Source organism: Lepisma saccharinum, chromosome 1 (assembly GCF_977018435.1).
Source record: "Lepisma saccharinum chromosome 1, izLepSacc3.1, whole genome shotgun sequence".
NCBI lineage: Eukaryota > Metazoa > Arthropoda > Insecta > Zygentoma > Lepismatidae > Lepisma > Lepisma saccharinum.
Genome location: NC_139229.1, coordinates 119,070,605 through 119,097,250, shown reverse-complemented (window position 1 = coordinate 119,097,250; position 26,646 = coordinate 119,070,605). Strand labels below are relative to the sequence as shown.

Sequence of the window (26,646 nt, the reverse complement as noted above, 5' to 3'; positions counted from 1 at the left end):
ATTCTCACTAATGATGTTCAGGATAGCGGTAAGTTCTGAAGGATGGGAGAATGAGTTAATGTCTTGTTACCAAAATATTTTCATTAATTTCTACTTTCAGAATATGAATAAAGCAAACTTATTCAAAAAAACATCAAACAAAAAAGAGCAGCCCAATACTGTTTTTCGGTTTGGAAGCACATTTGCTTGCACCAGGATTTCGTATCACCTTTCTCGTCTTCACGAAGTAGTAAAGCGTTAGATCCCACCACACGCTCCGTGTTTACAGAAGGCCGTTGATCGCATGCCCCACTTTCCACGATGGGATGCGCCGGGATCTCCGAGTGATCCATCGGTGCGTCAGGGAAATTTCTATTTTGATTGGACAGATCCACTCTTCTATGCAATCTGCCGACAAGTAGGATTTGCAGTAAAATCAGCCACGAAAACATCAACTCCTACGTTCCATTTTTTTCAAATTGTCCCATTGTTACGAGGATAGCATAAGTCTTCGTGCATTTATGCTCACATTACGGTAGGCAAGTCAGATTTTCATTTATGCACTAATAATTACACGCCAGAAATAAGCCTAACTACACAAGCCACACTTTACATATATGTAAGGATAAAAGAAACATTAACACTTTCAACGCCGCAACTTCAGAGAAATATACTTGTCACCAATTATGGGCAACGTATCAATAACTGGATTCCGCGAGAACACCTGATTCAAAGCTATTAACTGATATGTTCCACAAATTCGGAACAAGGACATTCTCCATTGCAGCATTAGACTGCAACAGAATTGGTGGAAATGATATCAACCGGAAAAGCATTGCATTTTGCACCAGCTAATCGGAGAAAACTAAAAGACAAAGGCTATAAAAAGTAACTCCGTGGCAACAACAACTGTCAAGCAGTTTCTCGTTGCTGACGAGTGTTGCGAGTCGGATACTGTCGCCGCTCTTATCTGGCTTTCGCTACTACTTCTTTCCAAGTTAAATCCCTCACGATGTTCGGTTACCATTGAAATTTGGTTCGCTCCGTTAGCCGATTCAGGGACCGATCGCTTCGAAGGCGAGCGCTTGCCATTCGGATACGTGGGACCCCAGATATATATGTGATTCTGAATATATTGGGAGAGGGGGGGGGGTGCAATTTGCCCGAAAAAAAATTACTGCTTTTACATTAAAAATTATATTTTTTCTCCGAAAGTATCAGAAGCAAGTCCGCAATTTTTGCCACGAGAATGAAACACATATCCGGTAATATGCAGGTTCCATTTTAAACCATCACGTTTCGGCTTTGCCTACGTGAGGGCCTGATGGAATTTAAATTTCGTAAAAATATAGTTTTATTTAATTTTCGTCTTCTTCTTCTACTTGATAAATGAAAATTAAGTTTATTCGACCATGGGCGTATTGTCTAGTGTGTACGAACGAAAACGAGATAAAAGCTTTTACTCTAGGATTCATAGTTTCAGAGATAACAATTTTTGGAATTTGGAATTTCCCGTTAAAAAGCACGGCTTTTATATTAGAAAATATTTTTCTACGAAAGTGTCATCAGTTAAGTGCACAATTCTCGCTATGAGAATGAAATACATATTAGGCAATACGCAGGAACTGTTTTGAACCCTCACGTCCTGACGTTGCCTACGTGGGGGCACGACGAAATTGAAATTTTGTAAAGAAGAAATAAGATTATTAACTTTCTTCTTCTTCTTCTATTTGGTTAGCGCAAATTGGATCTTTTCAACAATATGCGTGTAGCTGAGACTGTACTGAAAGAAACAAGCTATAATTTGTAACTATAGTTACGGAGATATAAATCTTCATTTAAAACCTTGCGCAATTTTAAACCATCCCACTGAAAACGCGCTGGGCGTTTAAGGGTCTACGTTGGCCTTGCAATAACAAGTTGAAATATTGACACACATTAGAGGAAGGTCTAGTTATGTAGTGTATGCAACTTGGATTGGATATCTCTTGTCCCTTTTGTGCTACACCATTTCAAAAATCCACCATTTTCCGGGATTTTTCAATTTCTTGCATATTCAACCACATATAATATGGATTGGGTGATATGGAGACGACATAATGTGTGCATACTGAGCTCACATCAGGGTCACTAGAAAAATTAATGCCACCTTCCTGGTTGGATTACAGTTGTAACCGCAGGCACACAAAATAAGCATTTTTTGACACGTAAGGTTTTAAGGCATATTTTAGGGTATTTTACTTGCTAACGTAAACAAGCTGAGGGTATTTTGATGCAATGAAGGTGTTCCTTGGTGATAGGCTTGTTTGGTGTGTTAATATCACTAGACTGTGATCATTAGTTCCAAAGTTATTGAGTCCTGAAGTTAGCTCTGAGGCTCATTTCTCATATTTGGATCACATTTTCTGTTGCGCACCACATTCTTCCACAGACTATAACTCTAGAACTATTTCTCGGAGGAACCTAATATTTGGAATACAAGCCTTCAAAACAAGATTGAACCTTCATGCCAAATTTCATCCAAATCAAAACATGACCTGGAGGCCCCGGTCGATCTGACGTGGGTATATTGGTATATTTAAAAATCGCAGTTTCCGTTCTGTGACGTAAAGAAAGTTCAATGCAAGAGAATTAGGAAAATCTACAGGATACCTCTCGTAACTTAAATGTTTAATAACATGAAATTTTGTAATATTGTTTTCCTTTGCAACTTTCTTTAAACTATACAATTAGGTATTCTTGCTTCTTTAACCTGCACAAAACAAATGAAACACCCTAAAAATCCCTATCATTTGTATTCATTTTATGGTAAATATGAGCCAGGTAATGTTTAAAATCTGACCGAAAAACACTATGCAAGGTAGCATTTGAGGATAGGATGAACGTTTCTCACGACTGTGCCAACGTAATGAAGTTCTACGCTTGTACGACGTACAATAACCAAAATAAAAAAGCGAGTGGAGTTGCCAGGAAGGGGATCTAGGCTTGGAAATTGCACAGCAACCTCTTCTTGGTTTCTTCTTCCTTCATTTCTAGACTGTGTCTCATAATACTTAGCAAGCACCTCTTTATTAAAGGAGCTTTAGCTGTTGTATACATACATTAATTCTACGCAGAAGCTAGGAGAGTCGATGAGTGGGAAAAGCGTTCATGAAACATACGAAGACACGCACGCACAACTATCCATGGCCTGCCTCAGTCGTCTAGCAGTTGGAGCAGCGATGTGTGAAAACATGATTCCTAGGTTCGAATTCGCCACAGTGTATAGGTTAGGCATGGTACCAAAATAGATTAAATAAGGTCTAGATTTCGAGAGAAACGAGAACATTGCTTGCATAAGAAAAGAAAAAAAAAGAAAAAGGACGTTTATAGAGCCGTGGCAAGAGAGATACAGACGAGACAAGTCCGCGAAAAGATCGGGATCAAAGTATTTTTGTTATGTTTCTCTTTTTCGTCGCCTCTTTAGGGTAATCGCGGCGATGGTGGTAAATTAGGACGAAAATGATAACGGGACACTCGCTGTTTTAGAGTTTTTGTTTAAAGCGGGATATGAACCATTAGGTGCCTCCACCCGTGACCCCTTGATTACAAGGCGACGATGTTACCACTATGCCATCTGGGAGGCACTAACAGTACGCTCCCAAAGGAATGCTCACGACAGAACCTAACCTTGCACCATCGGAAAGATCAAGAAAGAAAAGCAACACACAACTGCTGAATTATAATTATGCAGATCAATTAATTATTCAGATAGAATAACTGCGACTGTAAGTAGAAATGGATTTCATAAATGGCACATAGAAGTCCGTAACGCACTTTCGTGGTAGAGCAGTTTGAGTAAGTAGTGTGATGCGAAACCATCCATTCTGTGTTTGAATTTTACCTTTCCACTTTGTAATTTATACATGCATACATACATACATACATATACACTCAAAAAAAAGTGTTATGAATTAATTTTTGTAGGCTAATTGGAGCTAAGTTTAAAGTGCCCATTGTGCCTTTCAGAATATCGAATCTGGGATCTTTGATTACAATAAATGAGAAAGGAGGAGGTCCCCTTTTGCGCTACTGAAGACATCAAAAATAACTTGAACAAGTGAGAAAGATCAACAATCAGTGAAACTTACCTTGTTGAGATTATTGTAGAACTTCATGGCGAAGTGTGTTCGTTTTGTTACGTAACGGTTTTCAAGAGGAGTAGAATCGATAGAAATGCGTGTTTAATTCCAGATCGTAATTTCACTATTCGAGGTTACGATTAATCAGAACAAAGATTACCGAGACTCTGCTCATCTCTCTCGAGGGGCTAGTACATGGCTAGAAATAGCAGAGAACTTCTCAATTTTCAGGTGATCTAAACGCATGAACAAAACAGTCCGCGACGATCCTTCGAAACTTGGAAAACACACAACATCCAACAGTTTGTTCCCCATGAACTTTCACCTTTGCATTGCACGCAGACGGTACCCGATACTGGCATTCATCCTTCTCGTGGATTCCGCAGCAGGAGGGTGGAAGAGAAGTGATCGTTAAACCCTAGCGCGATAGCAAACTCTCGGATGCTTCGATCGGGATGGCAGCAGTTGGGGAATCCCCCTTCCGATTCTCCCGGTGAACTCCCTCGAAGTGCGTGCCACTACGAAGCCCCACTAGCAAACTCTACTCCCGTGGACAGTGTTGCAAACTGCCAGAGTTTCAAGTTACTGGTGCAGGTGAGGAACGGGTGCAGGCTTCAAGTGTCGGTTTACGTACACACGTGGAAAAATCTTCAGCAAAGCGTACTATGCGTTAGCTTCACCACAGACTAAAACCTCACGATATCGCCTTGCCAAAACTGCTCACTGACATGTGTTATGGATAAGCCACGAGTGTCTCCGATTACTGTCAAGTGAGGAATAACACGCTGAGGGGAACTACCCCCCCCCCCCCATTGACCCAATCTCACTCCTACTGTCTCATTTCCAATGAGACAGTAGGAGTGAGAGAGAGAGTGGGTTTGTTTTGTAATTCATATTTTACGTCGCTTTTGGGTAATCGCGACGATGAAGATGAGTGATGGTTAGATAAAAGTGATGAAGGGACAATCACAACGAACGCCCATGCGCCGGCCGGACCTTAAACCCGGGAAATTGAGCAACGGGATCAAAAGTAAACCACTGGAGAGTACGAGAAAAGTAAAAGATAGGAAGACAAATGAGTTTGTATCCACTTTATGCTCGGATAGGCTAATCGGGACAGGATTTACAATATAAATGGGATCCTAGCTAGCTGAGCAAAGTTCCTTCACCTAAAATCGAACCCAGGATCCCTTGATCACGAGGCAACAGCATTACCACTAGGGCATCGGTGAGGCGCAAGGTAGAAAGAAGAGAAGAAAGAGAGAAAGAGTAGAAAGAAACAAAGAAAGGAGAGGGGGAAGTAAAATAGTTTAAATGTGGAACAAAAGGAAGAGGTACTATAAAACAGAAGTCAATAAGCAGCAAAGGAAATACCATAATCAAAGAGAGTTTCGAATGGAATTTATAAAAAACAAAGACCTTAAGTATGTAAACAGAAAACAATAGAGAAATAGGCTGCCCATTAAATTATTCAAGAAAAATATATATTTAAAGAGGTTAAATAAGAATGTAAATAAAAAGTGTAACTAAGAAGATTAGGAAAACTCTGGGTAAGTAATGAATTAGAGAAGGAAACCGACACACACCAGTACCTTACATACATAAACCCACGAACCTTTCGCTTCGCAAACTCCACATATGTCACGTTCTTATTTTTGCAGTCTACGTGGGATGACAGTTGATCGAAGAGGAACCAGCACAGTCACCACATGCAGCCAGTTTCCAACACTGGCGTCAAGACCACCTTCAGGCGTCTCCATGGCAACGACGCACGGCGCTTGCTCGGTCTAGCGACACAGCGCTGCTCGGGCCTAGCTCGAGCCTAGGTAGTTCCCGACCACAGACACCCCTCGCCTCCTCCCCCTCCCTCGCATGCACTTTGCACCTCGGCAATTAACCGGCATTGCGTGATTCACGGAACGGGAAAAGAGGAAGCGGTGACGGCGGCTATTTTGTGGCGCTCCGGTTTGTGTGTTCCGGACGTAAACACGGCACACCGAGGTGTGTTCGCTACGTCAACTTATCCGCCTTAAGACACTTTCGCGCCAGGTGTGCATTTATTCCAATACCGACGGAATGGGCACCGCTGCTAAAAACACACCCGACTGTACAAGATCGTATGAATTTCTCCCCATGTTGCAAGTGGAAGCAACTTTTTAAGTTGATTATTAAGCTGGACACAATGTTTGAAAAATATGATAATAAGAATTTTCTGATTCCCATGTATTCCTCGTGGAGAAAAAAACGCAAGAACTTCAAGTTACAGCTAATGAAATGGGAGCTTAAGACTTTTCCGACAAATCAAATCTTCCACGTGTCCTCTATCCGTTAATGTGCTTTTCTACGCCATCAGCTGTAAAACAATGCTTCCATAAGGGTAATGCTAAGTTCTCCTCTTCCTACGACCATCCAGCGCACAGACCTCTAATTCACCAGCTCGACGCGGGGAAAGGTTGGTGGGGGAGGAGCAGTTTAGGGTCCTCTCGTATGGCTGGACCCAAACTGTCCTCCTGCCCTTAATAACTCAGCTTGCCAAGTTCATTCTCATACATAGGCGCGCTGTTGGGCCATATACCGGGGTTCGAAACCGAATTTTAGTATTCAGGTGACCGTAAGTATATCAAGTAACATTTAACAAAGGCACACCAAAGAACAAAAAAACAAGCACAGACACGATTTTAGAAAAGAAAAATCACTTTCGCTTGCCACGTGTGTTGAAATAACGTAACGCTTTAAAAAACTACCGGTATATCGCACTCCAATGATTGGCTTAGGATACACTTGCTCAGCTCCTGAAGTGGAAAATGTTAGCTGGGAGAGGGTGTTTTGTCGAGTATTGGGTTAGCTGGAGGATGTTCCTATAGTTTAACATGGTGACAATGAGACAACGGAAGGGGGGGGGGGTGCTTTGTGAAAATTTGGCTAGTTTGAGGATACCATTCCCCCGCACCATTCCTCGAACACTGCACTTGTTCTGACACAATAGGACAAACTTTCAGCAATTTTCTTAGAAAAACATACTTTCGGTGGCGTACCCACGTTTTTCGCAGACGAGGGAGGGGGCAATGGCAGTAAAAATAGGTAAATGTCTTTTATACCTTCAGTTTTCCCACACTCTTACGTTCTTATTTACGAAAGCTGGTAAGACCACAACCATCTGTTCCCCCGATACACCCTTCAATACACAACCTGAGGCGATTAAGAATATCCAGGTCAACATGTAATTTTTATCATGCTCATCACCTTGGAAGTCAGCAAAGAGAAAACTAAATATATGCTTACAGGCCGAAACCAAGTGTTAGGTAATAATCAAAATCTAATTATTGATAAACTCGTTTCAACCAGTTTCCAAATTTAAGTAATTAGGCGTAATACTAAAAAATGAAAATGATATTAGAGGAAATAAAAAGCAGGCTGAATTCAGAAAACGCGTGTTACTTTTATCTTCATAAACTTTTATCTTCTCATATAATATCTAAGAAACTAAACGTTAAAATATACAAAACCGTAATTTTGCCAGTAGTATTATATGGATGCGGAGCTTGGTCCCTTACATTGAAAGAGGGATATACATTATTTTATTTTATTTTATTCAATTAAATTAAATTATTAAATTATTTTAAAATAAAATCCTTAGAAAAATATTTGGACCTGAAAGAGAAGAGGAGACATGTGAGTGGAGAAGGTTACATACTTTAGAACTTGTATTCATCTCCAGATATTATTAGAATGATAAAATCAAGACGACTTAGGTGGGCATGCCATGTGGCACGAATGGGAGAGGAAAGAGGAGTTTACAGGGTTTTGTTGGGAAACCTGATGGTAAGAGACCTGTAGGAAGACCAACACGGAGGATGGAGGGATAACGTTGAGATGGACCTAAAGGAAATCGGTAGGGATGAAAAAGAGTGGATGTATCTTGCTCAAGATAGGGACAGATCGAAAGCCTGTGTTGCTGCAGCCATAAACCTTCGGGTTTAAGATAGTTAGTCAGTCACCACCATAAGGACTGTAATCTTAAAAACTAACGCCAAACCAAAATTTGTAATCGCACTTTGCAGTAGCTAATTTCAATGTCAAAGGCCAGACTATCCTGGTGCATGGGCGTCCGGAAGGGGGGAGGGGCGTGACCCCCCCCCCTGGAAAATGAAAGTCAACCAAAAAATATGTATTTCACACATATAATTTCATTTTAGCCACAATAATATGTGTTAATTATTGCATGAACACCATAAATTCAAATTTAAGCACAAATTTAAGCAATGTTTTTAGGGAACAACACTATTTTTGGGGAAAATTTGCCTTCGTTTGCCCCCCCCCCCCCCGGAAAAAAATACCTTCCTTGCCTCTCCCTGGAAAACATCATGCGGACGTCCATGTCCTGGTGTCACTTTTGCAGATATATCAAGTCTAAATATTTTGGGCTGTCAAACAGCTAAACTGTTTGTATGAGAGCTGTGAATATTTGGACAATATTTATATGCTACATGAACCCATACATCAAAGAAAACACATCCGAAAAAATATATATATCCGCCTTGTTCCAACAGAACGTATGCTGATTTGGAATGTCCTCGAAAATTCATATCCGATTCGGGTAAACCAGCTGTCCACACAAAGATCTTTCGGATAAAAACAGTTATCTGGATAAGGGATAATATCTAGGGACTGTATCAGCATTGGTCACGTACACAAAACTTAAAAGTTTTAAAGCTTACAATGCAAGCTGTAGTACTACTATACGGAAGGTATGTTTCGAAGGGGGAGGGGGTCGACCAAAGAAAGAAAGTCCGTGATCGTGCTACGATGGCAAGACTTTAGTAGTTATTTCTTTGTAGCTGACGATGTCAAGTGACTGCTCATAAAAGAGTAGGCTACCACTGGCTTTATTTTCTTCCCTTATACGAAGAGAGGAACGGTAGTTCACAAACCCGTAAAACGAAAGTAAATAAGCCACTTTTGTAAATAGGTGCTTCTAGTGAAGTACAGCAAATTCCGCTGTGATTTGGAGCTACAATTCAGCATTAGTGAAGATATGGTTAAAATACATTCACTGGAATGTATTTCTAGTGAAGTACAGCAAATGCCGCTGTGATTTGCAGCTACAATTCAGCATTAGTGAAGATACGGTTAAAATACATTCACTGGAACAGTTACAAACAGATCTTCAAATGAACCAAGAGATCTTACCTTTTCTGAAATGTATCTATTTCAACAGAAGGTACTCTGATCTGGAATGTCCTGGCAAATGCATATCCGGATCAGATATACAAACCGGCTGTCCTCACAAAGGTGTTAAAGTATCTTCCCGATCAAAACAGTTATCTGACCCACTAGCATCAACTTACCTGTAAAAGAAAAAAAAACGTCTTAATATCTGATTGGTTGAAATATGCGTTCAGAAACGCAACTTATACATCATTGTACGTTCCTCACTGGTTTTAAATAGAAAGCATTACAAGCAAGGAATTATTAATTAGAGAAATGCAAAATAAAGAGCATAGCCCCATTTCCAAGACTTAAATTGTATTTGATGAACAAGCTTATTAGTTTTAGATTTGAAAAGCCTCGTTCACAAAAATGCCAAGCAAATCTTAATTTTTTTAAAAAAATCTAAGCAAGATTACTTATTGTACCATGCTGATAATGTTAAAACTACATTCTTTCGTCCTAGTTGTAACAGCATGAATATGTTTCATAAATGGACAAATACTAGCTGTAATGACCGAATTTGTATTGAGCTGGTGTTTTAACTCCACTTTATGCACAGTAAGGCTAATTGGGACTGGACCTATAGTTTAAAGTGGGATCCGAACCACTATGTGCCTGCACCGGGTATCAAACCCGGGACCCCTTGATTACAAGGCAATCACTACGCCATCGGGGAGGCCTAATGACCGAATTTCAATGAAAAACAGAAATAAGGTATTGCATGTCATACCAAAAAAAATTGTTAAGATTCAAAATTCCGATATCTGATTAGTGATCGAGGTCCAAGCGTCATGAACACACACTATAAATAAGTAGATCTAAACAAACGCTAATGTACGTGAACTGCCCTCCTAAAAAAATGCGGTCTAATGGAACAAGGATAACTTCACCGAGGGCATTTTATTCCGTATCATTTTCCTTCCCGCTTCCTCACCGAAGACTTTGAAATGCTCCTCCATTCTCCTGCACGTACCCCAGCTTCACCAGAAACCCTTTCGGGAACCGGAAAAAGTTTCAGGGAGAGAAGGAAATTTCCGAGAGTAAACTTTCCACCTCGAGGCCAGAGTTCAGGACAAACTTCAGCGCTGAAAAAGACATTGTGGAAAAGTCGTTCTTAACTTTATCGCGTACGGCAACCTCCTTGTAGACGCATTATACAACAACATTAAATCCTACGTTCACCGCGAGATGTTCAGACAGATCACGAAGTTGACACACTGGAAACTAAAAAAAAGCAGGGGACTGACTATATTACCGGTGCTTTCACATCTGGCGTAATGGGGAAAGTTTGTGGAAGGTCTGGTTTATCTGAATCCCACGTATGGACAGACGGTAGCTTTAGTCAACCAACAGTCATGCTGCTGTTCGTGCTTACAATCTCGCTCTCACATTTTTGTCTAGTTTTGGTTCACTTACCCGCAGTGGGGGGGGGGGTAACGCGTTTGTATCGGTAAAGTGTTACTTTGATGACAAATTTTTTTGCCACAAAAAATGTTCGATTACGCAGAAATGAAGACACATAGTTTCTACTCTTCTCAGAATGCACTAACATTGTAACTAACAGTGATGTGAATATTCACATGTGTCATGACTCATGATTGTGCGTTTTGAGGAGGGGTTTGTAGAGCATGTTTATTCCTATCTGTCATTTTACGTCGTTCCTCCACCTCTTAAGTTAATCGCGACGATGAGGACGATTGATTATGAAATGCTGATAGGACAAACCCAATGATACATCCAAAGCTCGAACTTTAGACATCTAGTTTCGTACCGTATGCTCGTTTGTTTGTTTATGTTTTAAGTCTACTCTTTGCACAGAGAGGCTAATTGGGTCTGGACCTATAGTTTAAAGTGGGATTCGAATCACTACGAGTCTCCACCGGGTACCGAACCACGGACCCTCTGTCTTCGTAGCGCCTAATCTGACCTTGGTAGGCCGTGCAGAGTATGTATACATGGTTCAGTTCAAAGGTTTAGGAAGTCAAGTAAATTATAGCATGCTATTATTTTTATGAACTTTCTGAACTCTCTACCTTAATCACGACGATAACAACAACGTTATTAAAGCTGGCTCGTTTCTATCCCTGATCAAGTCACAATTTCGTTACCGAAGAACCCGTGTTAAAGTCCTGGCCGGGACATAAGTATATCTGAGAGAGACGCTTCATGGAATCGTCACCGTCGTCGCGATTAGCCCAACAGGCATAAATGCGAGGCAACGTAAAATACGATAACTAATATTCTACTGATTTAAAATAAAATTGCAAATGTTTCGTTGATAACTTTTGCCCCCCCCCCCCTCTTATGATTCAATAATCTTGTAAATTAATGCATTCATCCAAGTGAGTACAATACGTTTTAGCTTGGAACAAGAAACTCTGTAGACAATTTACAAAACCAGGATAAATTAATTATACCTTGATATTCATACCAATTTTGCACCGAGATGCAAGCTACTGACGCGTAGAAATTTTGCATCCAATGGCGTTTTCGGTGTCAGCCATATATTTTTCTGATGCGATATCAGCCGATACCTGTAAAATCGCCAGAATTGTCCACGGAAACAAAGGTCCAACTGGATTCCAAACCACTCAATCGAACTTCAAGTACAGGAACCTCTGTCCGAGAACGGGACACCGCCACCTCGACCTTCCGCCGAAGAAGTAATAAGACGTCGAAGCAGCCAACCGGCTTGGCATGTTGGTCATGTGCGTGGACCGAGAGGAAGGAGCGAGGAGCGCAAAATAAAATAAAATGCTGAATGGGGGGAGAAAGGCGCTTCATTGCGTGTCCCTGGCCATTGAACTTCCACTGCCCGGCCCCGAAGCTATCGTTGGCGCGCTCACGGATGCACGTGATCGAATTTCGAAAACAGACGACGAGCGAGTGTGCGAACGACATTCGGAGACGGGTTTCAAGCGAATCTCTTCTACGACTGAAGGTGGCGACTCTGGAAAATATAATCATTTGAATCACTGCCCGAGTGTCAAGAGCAGAGTTGCCAACCATAGTTACCTTTGCGATTTTACGACTTCATGTTTGGCAACTGTGGTGAATAAGCCTACAGATAGAAATGTCACGGCATGTTGAAAGTATGTAGGTCTCTTTTTTCTTTCTTTGTGTAATGGCAAAGTTTTGGTATTTGCATATACATGCACTTGCATTGGCCAGTTAATTCTGTTATTGCGTCACATTAAAGTTTCCATCCGATTTGTTATTACCACACATAATTCTACTCTTCTCCTGTGGTGTTGCTTCGACATACCCTTCAATTAGTTCAGCAATGTAAATACACATACCCTATTATTATGTTCATTTGCATCATATATTGTAAGTGCTGTACAGCATATATGACGGTAAGATTAAGGTAAGACCATATTTTATTCAAACTTGCTCCAGACTCTAGTGACTATATTCCAATAACGAATACGATGAACTGTATCCATTCTCCTCAAAACATTTTACCTAGGTTCTAGCCTGTATTATACGTTCGATCCCCTCTCTGCTGTAAAGGTCCGACCCTAAACCAGTCCTTCCATGAAACCTTTACCCCTTCTTTCTATCTCTATCTTTATATATATATATATATATATATATATATATATATATATATATATATAAATGGATGTATGTGTGTATATGCGTTTGTTCCGGCATAACTCTCGAACGCCTGGAGCGATTTCAACCAAACTTGGAACACGTATCACTTGCAATCTCGAAAAAAATACTGTGGGGGTAAGACATACCTCGGCCCCTATGGATGGGGTGGGAGGGGGTGATATGTAACGACCGATATTAGTATGGAATCCATAGTTTACGGCGTCGCTAAGATGAATAGTGACACTCCTAATGCCGTTCAACTCCAAGTTCATCACCTATTGGGATGGGGGTTTGAGAGGGGTGAAAATTAAATGTAAAAAATTACCAAGATTAGTGTTGAATCCATAGTTTTTGGTGTCGCTTAGCTAACTGGTGACATTCACGATGAACAAACTTTGTACAAATATGACTTACAATGTGGAAAGAAATACTGTGGGGGTAAGGCACCCCTGGCACCTCTAGGGGTGGGGGTGGGAATAGGGTGGCATGTAAAAATAATCGAAAACGACCGATATTAGTGTGGAATCCATAGTTTTCGGGGTCGCTAAGATGAATAGTGACACTCCCAATGCAGTTCAATTTATTTATTCTTGCTCTTGACGGTGGAACTAAAAATGTTGTTCATAAATTGTTAAATTTATATTATAGTGAATTTGTAGAAGATATTACTTTTTAATTTGTATACTGTACTTATACTTTTAAATACCTGTAAATAAAATTAGTTACATTTTACGCTATACCTGGAATTCATTAAACACCCGGCAACGCCGGGTAATCAGCTACTTTTCGATAAGTAACTTGGCTAGTGATATGGCAAGGTTTATAAAGGGCCAGATGATTGAGTTTATACATAGGGAGAATATTTCCCGTTGATCAAGTGCATATAATTTAATTAATTGAAGAATTTAACATTCCCCCTTGTAAATTTAATAGTTTCTGTTCATTATTTAATAAAATCTAAATTATGTTAGAAGTTTTTTGTATAAGTTAGGGTACGATGTAAGATGTGACCGACATAACATTAACCTAAGACAAAATTCTACCTCTTCTAATGTCGAGAATTTCCGACTCAAATGAGTTTGTAAATATAATTGAACACTTTGTACACATTCAATAGGCTATACCTAGCAAGCCCAGAGATAAATAATAATAGAGTCCCATACTTCCGGCTAGGGAAGAGCTGGCGAATATCGGCTAAATTGCGTACTTGTACTGATCTATTGCCTCCCTTCTGGATGTGAGAGAACGTAGCATCTTATTCTCGTCTCATTGCTTTCTCCACACCTTCAAGTATTAACGCTGCTGTAAACTTCCATTATGTGAATTTCCTACATTAGGTTCTGACTTAGAAGTTGTCATGTATTCCTCCAAAATAAAGTAACAAAAACAAGAAAAATTCATGAAAACAAAAAAAATACAGACAAGAAATATATTTGATGCGAAAAGAAGCGACATATGGAAGCAAAAAGAAGAAAATGTGTCGAATGCTTTTCCCCTACACTGTGAATGTACCGGGATCTGGTCTTTTGTTGTCAGTTCTCTTCGTGTCCTTGTTTCTTGTGCCCGGTTCTTTTTAGGCCGAAGAAAAGAAACAAAGAATATAACAAAAATAGGGGAGAGTGTAATGCTTACTGCCCATTTTTTTAAAAAAATAATTGTTACAATAATGAAAAAGTTACTTTTACTGGCTTTTCGGATTATTTTCAGCCTTGATATGATCATTTTCCATCCCTTCTAAACAAAAAATATTTACGAAAACGTAGTTTCTGAGAAAAGATCCGAACAGGACAATGGAAAGATAAAATTCCGTCCAAAGGCTGATCCGTCAGGAAACCGGCAAAAATAATGAATATTTTAGGAGATAAAAGTGCTGACCTTCTTCGGAACTTCGTGTACAGTCAGCGGAAAAGGAGCCGAGGACGAAAGCAGGTGCAGTGGAGGCAGCCAGCGTCCTCCGCAGCGACCGACCCTCCTCCCATGTTCTCTGGCGTCTTGCAGCGTGGCGCTCTGCCAAGAAAATTCGGAGAAGACCCAAAGTTCCCGAAGTCAGACTCCTGGTCCGCCCCTTGCTGTCACGGTTGTCTTAATGCGGTTTTCTTGCCGCCGAGCGAATCTCCTTTGTCCCAGCTCTTTAGCGCTGGTCGCGGCGCGCTGTCAGGGAGCGAAAAGGAAGCTCTGAAAGAGAAAGATTTTTTTTGGAAGAAAATATGGCCGTCGCTTTGTTGCGTGGATGACGTCAGAGACGCACGTCGCAACCTTCGCCTCGGTATCGGCTTTTCAGAGTGCCTGCTTGCAAGGCATGGTAAAAATGAAATTCTGATGCCCCCTGAGGGGGTTACAAAAACATCTTCACAAAGCGCCATTAAAACAACTGGAACTTCGATTACATTCAATGTGCATGGACTGTATCTCCACTAGTCAGCAAAAACAAAACCGACGGCACAATGAAATATAATAAAATATATTGGAGTTGAATAAATGTAATTAGAAAAAAAAATAGTTTTCAGGATCCTTTGAGTGAAGCCAACAGAAACAATGTTTCGAATTTAGGGAGATCTCGGAAGAGATGATACACCTCGGACCTCCGCTGGGATGGAGGGAAAAACTATTTTGAAAACCACCACAAAATGAAAAACGAGATATTTCAATTGTGGCAAAAATATTAGAAATAATTATAGGAGTAGTCAATAATGGGGTCAGTTACTAGGGAGTACTACATACGTCGATTAGCTACATCAAAAGCAGGCAACTACCTTAAAATACGTATATTGTTGGATTGACTAAGTCAGTGACGAAACAAGTCTATCGAGGGTCCAGCAAACGAGTGTTCATTGGTTAATAGATAATGTTATTTACGTCGCTTTTCTGCCATTTTTTTCTAATTGCAACGTTGGGAATGAATGGTGATGAGATGAATGAAGGGAAAATCACACACACGTGTGGACGACGACATAACAATTCCTACAGAGGATTGTCCTGGCTGTAGATACAGGTGGCAGGGCCTCGTTAGTCTGCATAGTCTGCAAAATGCAGTCTATGGTGTAGTACGTGGAAGGGAGGTTGGCACGGGTATCTTCTCACCCAAGAGTCACCCCTTACACCTTGGATGTTCATTGGGTGACGTTTGATAGTGCATGGAGCTGTTGTTTTCCGACGCTGTACACCAGAGTCTGATAAATCTCTGTCCTCACGATGCCGATTGGGCTCTCAGGAATCAAAACCGAGACTGCTAGTAAAATCGAGAGCGCTAATCATTTGGCTACGTCTGAGCCAATTGTTACATTAAAAATATAACACACACATTATATACTGATCTCACCATCAATTACTGGTCAAACGAGAATGATGAATCGAGTTGCTGGTACGGGAAACATTTTTCTTTACTTTTATAACAGGTTCAACAAACGATACACAAACAACATAGCGAATACCCGGATGACCATAAAGCAATGACGACCGGCAACACTGCGATTCCTGAAAAGCATCCGTCTCCATACATCGATACATCCCGCTGCCAACCCTGACGAAACGAACACTTCACAGAAGCTGATAATTCAATTGGTCGCCCGGTCCCATTCCTTTCAAGCGTAACAACTTTGTGCAAACATCACTAAAATTTCGTTACGTCCAGAGAGAAACAGCTGCCTTTGTCGCGAAAAGAAACACACGGGAAACGAAATAAAAGAAGAGTTATTTGGCGAAGAGGGGTGAGCGAGGGAGGATGGATAAGGAGTGTCACGGGGGGGGGGGGAACGACACGAAAGCCGAAACACCCATACACAACACTAAAAGCCCGGTCGCGGATTTGAGAGACAACGTTCCTTCTTCAGCCTGTTTCCGACTGTGCTGGTTCTCATGCAGCCACACAAAATTGAAAGAAAAGATTGCTACGCCAGTGGTTCTGGGTTTGAATCATGGATACGCCATCGATGCGTGTGTTCTACGTCATCACTCAGTTAATCGTCTCTATCGTTGTCATTACAGGTAGGTAAAAAGCAACGTACAATGACCAAAAATGGAATAAAATAATATAATGCATTTATAACTTTAGATACATAAAATGAAATTGTCCTCTGTGTATTACAGCGGGTTTCTAGGGTTTCTATGTCCAAGTTAAATGATTGAAATTAAAATTTTGAGTGCCTCATCATTTGGGTGGGATATTTGCACCCATCACTATATACAGCGCCTAGTTCCTTACCAAGATTAAAATCAACACGTGTTTCCGAGAACTAAAACCTCCTTACCGGGGTTAAAATCTCTGACAGTAAAGGGGCGCTAATCACATATATGGACAAAACACAGCCATGCAAAGGAATGCCCTGACTGTAGGTCCAGGCGCCACATCTTGTTTGTCTGCATCATTGTAGTTTCCGTTGTTTACTACGTGGAAGTGGAGCTGGCTTTTGGGTGCTATCTGTGACTGTCACCGCTTACACTGATATTTCAAAGTTGAAGCCCGCATTATTCTTATGTAGGACCTACAGTTGAGTCAGGAATGGACCTAAAGTTTAAAGTTTGATCTGAAACAGTGCCTCCACTCCCTTGATTCACTGTTCTACAAAGGTTTTATTTATTATGTGAAAATAAGTTTTTCTGAAGTAATTTGGTATGGAAACTTCAAATCCGTAATTAGAATTTCGTTATCAGGAACACTTTTTTAGTTATAAGGAAATTAGTCTCATTTTACTCAGATTCACAGTTCGTGATAAATGCAGGGAATTGTCAGATGAGCAGTTGGCAATATCTGCTTCTGAGCTTCTGTTTCAGATGTTGGCAGTTCTTTTACTAAGCTACATGATGTACCTCAAATTATTGTCAATATACTAAGCATCGTGTTTGCAGCTTTTGTTTAATTTGATATACTTTGCCTGTCGAAATCAACCAGGTAGCTTCTGAAACATCTGTGGAGAGTTGGCCTTTGCAAGGCAGAAGAGGATTTGATCTATCATGAAAAAGTACTACAAACATTACTTTGGAATCGACCAATATAATTTCCACCACAGCACAAACATTACTAAATTTAGGCAAACGTGCATATTTTGAAACTGACCACCTACTGACTGATAGCAACGACGTTAGTGGTTTAATGAACGTTCATACGTTCTTCTAATGTCACAAATAAACCTGTGAGATATTAGAAGCTAACTAACTCTCTAGCTTCTTAAGCCCGAAGGCTTATTATGGCTGCAGCAACACAAGCCTTCCTTCTGTCCCTATCCTAGGCAAGATATATCAAATATTTTCCATCCTTACCGATTTCCTTTAGGTCCAGAGATATTAGAAGAAATCCATGGAATATAATGAGCGTAAGTGGAAGATAATTGGCGACTTCCAGATAGTTGCAATGATATTGGGAATGCAACATGGCTACTTAAAGTATACCTGATTCCTCTGCAAGTGATATACCCGTGACAGAAGAACCACTACACAAAAAGAATTGGTTTCAACGAAATTGACAAGTGGGAGAAAAATCATACAGCGTGTGATGTTCCTCTTCCCCCTCTTCACACCAAGGTAGGCTTTACTAAACAATTTGTAAAGGCTATGGACACAACTGGAAGAAGATTTAAGTGTATTTCAAACAAATGGCTTCGAATTTCACCAGCAAAGGGAAAGGAAGGTACCTTGTGGGACCTCAAATTAGAGAACTTTAGCAAATCCAGAGTTTCAAGGATGTCTAACAGACAAAGGAAAAAGAGCATGGATATAATGTTATATGCAATAAAAATTGCAAAAATGTTATTATATTTTTGGAAAATAAGTATTATATAACAATTCTGTGTGCGAATATTGTGTCAGATATAACATTTATAACTTTTAAACATAACATACTAGGTTTCGAGAAGGGATGATTAAATTTTTCCACGAGTTCACTCAGTATTCAACTTAAAATTGCAAGAATTTTTTTTTAAAAAAAAATCACGATTACTCGTAAACTATCCCTGGCAGAGAAAATCTAAATACAGATTTGAAATCAGCGCAAATTTGCAATAGGAATCAGAACTTTTTTCTCCCGAAAAAAGTTTTCTTTCTTTGTAGAACTGTGTTATAAGACGACGGCATTACTACTACGCCATCTGTGAGGGGAGGGAGGAAATTACAATGTGTTATGAAGGCACATAAGAGATGTGAAGATTGGGCTCCAAATCAGGGCTACAGTGAAGGTGGTGTGATCAGCACCACGCTCCACCTACGTCATGACCATAGAATGAAATGGTATTCAAGGGTGAGAAGGTTCCACGGGGGTTAGTTTAAAATACAAGTTTTTCGTAACTTTCAGAGTAGAAAATCATATTAAATTATAATTTTGTAATTTTTATTGGTGCTTTTTCAATAAATTAATATTGCATGTTTACAATTTCATTCACTAACCAACCATCCCCTTAACGCTCAGTTTTACTTTTCATACACATACAGGTATTTATGAATTAGCAAACCAGTTAAAATGGGGGAATCGCAAATACATAAATATCTTACAGAAATATCGTGAAAATATTTATTATTTTCCGGAATTCAATTGTCAGAGGGGGGGGGGGTCGACTTCTTCTCCACGTTATCTCCCATTGCCAAACATCGCATGGAAATTCACTCTTTTCCACCATTAAATAATGAAAATGCATCTTGTACGAAGAGAACAAAGCAATTGCTGATCAAAAAACTCCCTTTTGAAATGTATTTTCTGTTCGGTGTAAGAACGTAGTCAGGGTAAACAAGTAAGTATATTTCCTATGAAATCTTATTCGTTGTTCGAGTGGGAATTGTGCAGGAATCTTTCCGCGTAGGAATATAGTGCATGTGATAAAGCAATACCACTCAACGTAGCTGCTACATTAAAGCTGTGGGACCTTAAAGTTTGAGCCGTATATCTACGACCAATACATGCAGAGTCAACATAACAGCAGAATTAACACATACGAAAGGTCCTGTTTATCGAGAGTAACGTGGTTTTGATTACATTAACATAGTTCTTGCAGTGAACTGAGAATAATGCAGCCCTTACAAAAATAATATGTCAATTCTATTTATTCGTTATTCAATGGCTGCGTATAGTTGAAGTTCTGATTCGAACGCCAGTTCGGTATCTTTGACACACCTCGAGAGGACGCGTATCTGGTTTCGAGCCAGCGCCTGTTTTTCTGAGAAGCTCTGTTGTCACTTATACCTGCAGTGTTTAGACATGCAACACGAATTGCGATGACGTTACACTCTCAAGGTCTTCCCAAGGTCTCCACATTGTATATAAAAAAAATTAGCACAGCACAATAACACAACCTAGCAAAGATAACGGCAACCTCACGCTATGAAATCTGTAAAGAAATTGAATTGGCAACATCTCATTTACTCCACGTGCACTTGACAAATACTGTCAGTTCCTAAAACGGACGCTACTGGTGGGAAACTGATCTTTCAGAACTTTCTTTGAAGTGACGTTCGAATCAGGACTTCAACTGTATGATACATTTCACAACTATGTAGAGGTTATAGCAAAATCCATGCATTCCCATACTTGTTCAACGCAAAACACAGTCGTTACATTATATATAATTATATAAAGGTGCAATTCAAAGATATATGACGCTTCCAAATACAGACTGAAATATGCAGGGTCGCATACTATTCGAGAATGTAGCTTCCTATAGAACAAACTGAAATTGTGATATCAATTCTCTGTTGCTAAATCGCAGCATTATTTAACACCAAGCTGTACAACAATGGAGCATTATCTTCCTCTACTAACACAACGCGCAACTGTTGACACACTGCACTAACCCTTCTCCCTCCTCCCCTGGACGCAAGCCTCCATAGGATAATTGTATTGGGACCTGATTCCAAACCACGCGGAAACGCGAGTCAATTTTATGGCCCGGTGCTTCGTGGAAGCTCCATTCTGGGAGAGGCTCCCCCGAAACCGCAGCCACTCGTATTTCACCGTAATTAAAAACTTCTCAAACTTTGAAATCTCAGCACCAAAATAAATTATCACCCCTTCCACTGGCGCTCACACCAGGGGACGCTCCGGTTAGCACGAAAATGCCCGTTCTCTCTCTCTCTCTCTCTCTCTCTCTCTCTCTCCGCGCTGGAACTGTGTTCATAACAATGTTCATTTATGAGGCTCTGCAGCGGAATTCCATTGTTGAGTTTCCTCTCTTGCTGACACTTTTTTTATGATGAACACACACTCCCGTTGTTGAAATTTCTGCATGTTCGTTGCTTGCTCAGGCACACTGCTGACGAAGTTGGTTTTGTAGTTCAGTTTATACATGCTAATTTAAATGGACCTGTCGTTTCAAGTAGCTACAGAACGAAACTCTCTACACACCGGCGATCGAGCTCGGGTCCCTTGACCTGATTCACTTCGAGGCTTGCTTAAAGTTGGTATTTTATTTTTATTTTTTAATAAAACGTGTTACATAGTATAAAGCTAAAGCTGATTTATTGGTACCTTCAAAAAAATTCCGTGGAAACATCTAATTCTATCTTAGAAATTTACTTCAAGTTTTATTAAACTAAAATGGATGCAACTTTCAGGGTCGTTTCACAACTTTGTCCCCCTTCTATATTGAAAATTCACAAAACAATAAGGGCAAGTGTACTGGAAGCGAATGTCTTGTTCCCGTGACGTCCAGAACTTTGGAAAAAGTTTGAGAAACTGAAGAATCGCCATAGAATGGACAAAATAAGCCAGGGAGAGGCTTGGATAGCAAACATTTGGAAGAGATTAGTAAATAGTGCATCATTTGAGACGAACCATAGTGATGGTATGGATTTGGAATGCTACCGAGATCTCCCAGACGTCCCAGGTTCAAATCGTGGGTAAGATATGAATCTTTCGTTGTATCTGTCCTATCACAATTTCATCAGTTCGGCATTCATCCTCATTGTTGTGATTAACCCTCGAAATTCGAGACAGATACCATATGAAAGTCATGACGAAACCGAGTTTAAATGTCCGAATCTCTCTGGTATTATTATTATTATTATTTACCAGTCTCGAGAGAGCAATCATATTAAAATATCGTATCAAAATCTGTTTAATATGCAGATATTTACTTCTGTCACACCAAGAAAAACTGAAAAATGGGTTGTTACAATGTTAATAAGTTTTTGTTATTTTTGTATAAATTATTTAGACACACGAGACGAGACGAGCATCTCAGCCTCCGCTGTGCACTGAACTTATTCACGGATCTACCATACTGAACAAAAAGGTAGTTCATGTTACTAGTACTTCGTTGAGAAACATCGCATTCATACTACAAGTGGACGTAAGTAAATTTATGTATTTAACCATAAGTCAGTTCCCACACGATATTTCATGTTTTTGCTTCATTTTCACTTGCCATCTGTCCTGTGCTATCATCTAGCAGCTTATCACTCCAAGTCTGGTTGGGAAAGCCCAGAGAGCCTATGGGACCGGCTTTGAAATCCTATAAAGGGCTCAATAAGAGAACAAGAGCTTTGTCGTCAAAGTCATTTCTCACATATAGCCACCTCCAAATCCTCCTGAGCTGTGGCAGAGCTGCGCAAAGACGGAGGAAAAAAGATAAGGGCAAGGCCAGTCTTTTGCTGGATATCTCCATCAAGGATTCCCCCTCATCCCCCTCTCCCTCACTGAGAGGAGAGAAGGAGAGGAAACTAGGGTAGGGTTAAGTTTCTGGAAGTCCAGACTTTCCCTGGACGCTACTCGCACGCAGGGAAGGCCGTGGCAACGAAATTAATTTCCTGGAGCAGTGGGATCTCATAAGCGAAAACGCCCCATATGATGGACGCATTACGTCACTCTACTGGTTCATTTCTGCATTCCTCTGTAGTAATTACAAGACACGATGGGGCTGGCTTCGCGGAAAAACAGCCTGCTCCCTCCCTCCCAAGCGCGAAAAGGGATTTCCACTGCACCATAAAAAAAAAGGATGGCAGGAAGGTACAGGAGGATTTGGGATAGATGTGGCACAGGTGCTTGGTACGGTCAGAAACCTTCGTACAGTCATGGACATTTCTGGGTTGTAATGATTCCATTGCTAGTCAGTGGGTGGGTTGGTTACAACCCACAAGTGTCCGTGATACTCAAAGCATCCGCAGGTGTCGTGAACCAATTGGAATCATCTACTTTACTCGTCCCCAATTATGATATAATAAAGTGTCCACATATACCTTAATAAACTTAAAAAGTTATTAATTTTCATATTATTATACTTTTAATGTATAAGTTATGGCATCACTTCACGTAAAATTAATGTCTCCAGAAAGAATAACTCGAATATTTTTGTGATCGTAGCACGAGACAGCCATGAATGTTATATTCCTACTCACACCAGTCCCAATGTAATACAGCTAAACCCACGTGGAGAAGTCCATGTCAACTTCCCGACAGCTTTCCAATCAGTTTTATAGTTCTGAGAGGCTCACGAGGAAATCACGTCTAATATGCAGTTCGGTCATTTTCACGGACAACACCCAATTGTCCCCATAGGGCAACTTATGTGAGAACCACTGTAATACATCCATTATGTAAATATAGAGGCAAAATATGCAGTGACCGAGCGCATTAAGTGGCTTTCGATTTCGCCACCGAAGTTTCCGGGTTCGAGTCCCTGACTGGACATGAGTGATCTGTCTTTTTCCTCGATTCTATATCATCCTCGTCGTCGTGATTTTCCAAGATTGACACGAAAGCGACGCTAAATAATAATAAAAAATACAAATAAATGCAATAGTCTTGAGATCTGATTTGTTTCTCACTGGTTCTTTCCATGACTCCCTGTGGGTATGTATGAAGCGACTATCCAATGGAGAATCTTTACACGTGGTACGTCTAGTTCTGCAATTCGAAATAACTAAAAAAATGTTTCGCCCCAGCCCACCAATCTCAAATGTATTCCCCCCAAAACAATGGCTCTCCCCAAATGGAAATTGAGCCATTGCATGGAGTAGGGCGGAGGGGATCAGTTGGTATTCCAAAGAAACCAAACCACTGTTTCGCAATCTCCGCCAGAAACTTCGGATCCCTACACCCTTTTCCTTTCCCCGTCGCCCTGCCTTATCACGTAGAAGCACTTACTAAATTGCTCTAATCCATTACATTCCACCTAGGATGAAGCGCGCAAAGAACGAAGGGGTAAAAATTCCACTCGGCATCCTCTAAATCTTCGTCGTGGACAGGTACCACAGTTAAAATACATGAAGAAAAAAGAACACTAGAGGAAACAACATAAAAGCGGAGCAATGACAGCAACACAAGAGAAGTGAAGAATATATACACAGAATTGAGAGGAAAAGATTAGAGAGCTTGGAGGCGACTATATTAATAAACGATCCCTATTTAAAAACTGGGAACATCGCCGCTGTGCGATACCAGGGGTGCGGCGAAGCTTCATAATAGGGGATGCTACGTGTGTGTGTGGGGGGGGGGGGTCATTTCAAAACTACTGCACACTCCCCATGCGCGGATAGTAGGATGCAATTGTAACACACTGACGTTTCGTACAACTACTATAATGTTTATTGTAGTGTATGAGATCCATTGTTGAGTTATCGCTGCGAGGACAGGCGTTATCTTTAGTTTATTATCTTATGACTGAGTATTTGATTGTTAACAAACGTTTAAATGTTGTAGTTTCATTAAACCTCGAGTGACTTGCAATGCTATAGTTGAGTGTGTTTTAAATCAATATAATAATTGAAACAATATCTGACTAACAATAGGCGTAACTTGGCTGGAGGGTGCACTCATCGCGACAAACTCCATGTTTATTAAAATGTCCATGTTATGGGGCATTTTTGTTAACCATCTGGGACCTGAGGATCATGTTCTGCTCCCCCCTCCCAGTTAGGCTTCAAGTTACGCTGCTATAACTAAAGGCCGAATCACATAGAACTGGATTTCCAGTAGGAATGCCCTAGTTTGCGCTGGACTGGCTACCCGTTTTCGCCTCACACGATCCTTGTTACCGTACTTGTCGGTATACTTTTGTTCCCATAAGACATTGCGCAGAGCAGACAATCTAAAAAGATGGATGAGCAATTTGAAGAACGTTGTAGGAGAATAACTACTGTTATTAAATATTGAAAAATGAAAAGTATGAACTAGAAATTGGCTCGAAAGAAAATATGATAATCAATGCGTACTGAACAAGCTTTTTAATGAACTCAGGTATTCATTCATATTCATACATGAGATTCGCAGGATTCAAAAAAAAAAATTGTTCAACTATATATCAAACACTTAATACACTTGTAATAATAAGGACTTTCATTATCGACTCATCATATTTGTCACGTACAAATTTAATCGCTTTGCATAAAAACCTAAATATTAATGAACTGAAGACGAATGCACATCATCTCAGTTACTTTTTATTTTACCCGGTGGAGGTACAAGTGGTTCAGATCCCACTTTAAACTGTAGGTCCAGTCCCGATTAGCCTTAATGTGCATAAAGTGGACTTAAAACCCAAATCAACCAACTTTTATTTTATCGAGAAACGAATAAAAACAACCAACACTCCTCTGTCAAAGTCGCAGATTGTTTTTACATGGTCAAACTTCGCTCTGATTGGCTGTTCCTCAGAATCCAGTCGAGGAAAGCCACTTGCAATTAGAACATGGCCAATTCCTCAAAACCAGTCAAGCAGCCAGCCGACGGCCATGATTACCACCCAGGTAGTCAGCGCCAACCAACTACAGCATTCCTACTGGAAATCCAGTTCCGTGTAATTCGACCTTAACTGTATAGGACCTTAACTATTGCAGATGGAGATTAGATCGAAGGTGACGGTAGCCGCTATATAGTTCATTGTGGCAACTTGGGCAGGGGTATAAAACCAGAAACAACGAATGATGGGTCTCCTTTAAAGACGAATCGGAAGACAACCACGTCGTCCACTCAAAGTTTATTTTATTCCTTCATACGAGGACTTTTCTCCCAATTTAGAAAACGGTTTCCAGCACCAGACTGGAATATATATTTTTTTAAAAATCGAAGCATTTTTATCCCCCCATGGAGAATCTCTCGGTGATGGTCGACTGGAAATGACATTGATGAAAGCGATCGCTTGCATCCACGCTCTTCCCTCCCTGCTTCGTCGCCGCTGCACTCTGGTTATCGTGCTCGGCTGAGCCGGAAGAAGAGCCGCTCCGGCTCAATGCTCGTCCTCCACTCGTTCATTAATGCATCGCATTGAGCAACCGGAGCCTTACGGAGGTAAAGGATCAGGGGGCGTCTTAAAACGTTCCCAAGTTTCCAAAAAGGGGGAAAAAAACAGTCCGTAGAGGAAAGGGGCGATCCTGTGCCTGAATTTTGATCCCTTGCCAGGTGAGGAGCCTGGACAGAAATCCAATACCTGCGGGGTCTCCTTTGCAAGCCCAAATTGTGGTCTTGCCTAGGAGAATCTTCGATATTGTACAGTGATGGACACTTCCGAGTTGTAACGATTCCATTATAAGTGAAGGGGATTGTTACAACCCATAAGTGACCATGACTGTACACAGACTACGGCAGGGAAAACCTTTCCGGAGGGAACATTTGAAGATACTTGTTAGTTTTAGAAGTCTTGCTTAGGGACTTGGTGTATTTATATTCCTCGTTTTTCCGTTGTTTGTCTTTCCCTGGCGCCGACCTCCGTGGCAGAGTGGTTAGCACAGCGTGCTACGAGCTCAGGTGTCCCGGATGTTCTTTGTGACTGTCCATCAATTTCATTATATCACCACTCATCCTTATCTTCGCAAATCAGCC

The 26,646-nt window shown here is 40.6% G+C and overlaps 1 protein-coding gene across 11 annotated transcripts in view; it reads right to left on the bottom strand.

The window, feature by feature from the left end:
- The window catches only part of LOC146000248 (tight junction protein 1-like), a 424,918-nt gene that overhangs the window by 205,425 nt on the left and 192,847 nt on the right, over window positions 1-26,646 (bottom strand). Inside the window, exon 1 of one of the 11 annotated variants that reach the window (XM_083137734.1) lies at window positions 4,110-4,588. The exons of the other annotated variants lie outside the window; for them this stretch is intronic. Within the exon in view, the coding sequence (XP_082993860.1) occupies window positions 4,110-4,136 (27 nt within the window). The 5' untranslated portion in view covers window positions 4,137-4,588. Of the gene's footprint in view, window positions 1-4,109; window positions 4,589-26,646 lie in introns of those variants that run through there. 11 annotated transcript variants of the gene reach the window in all.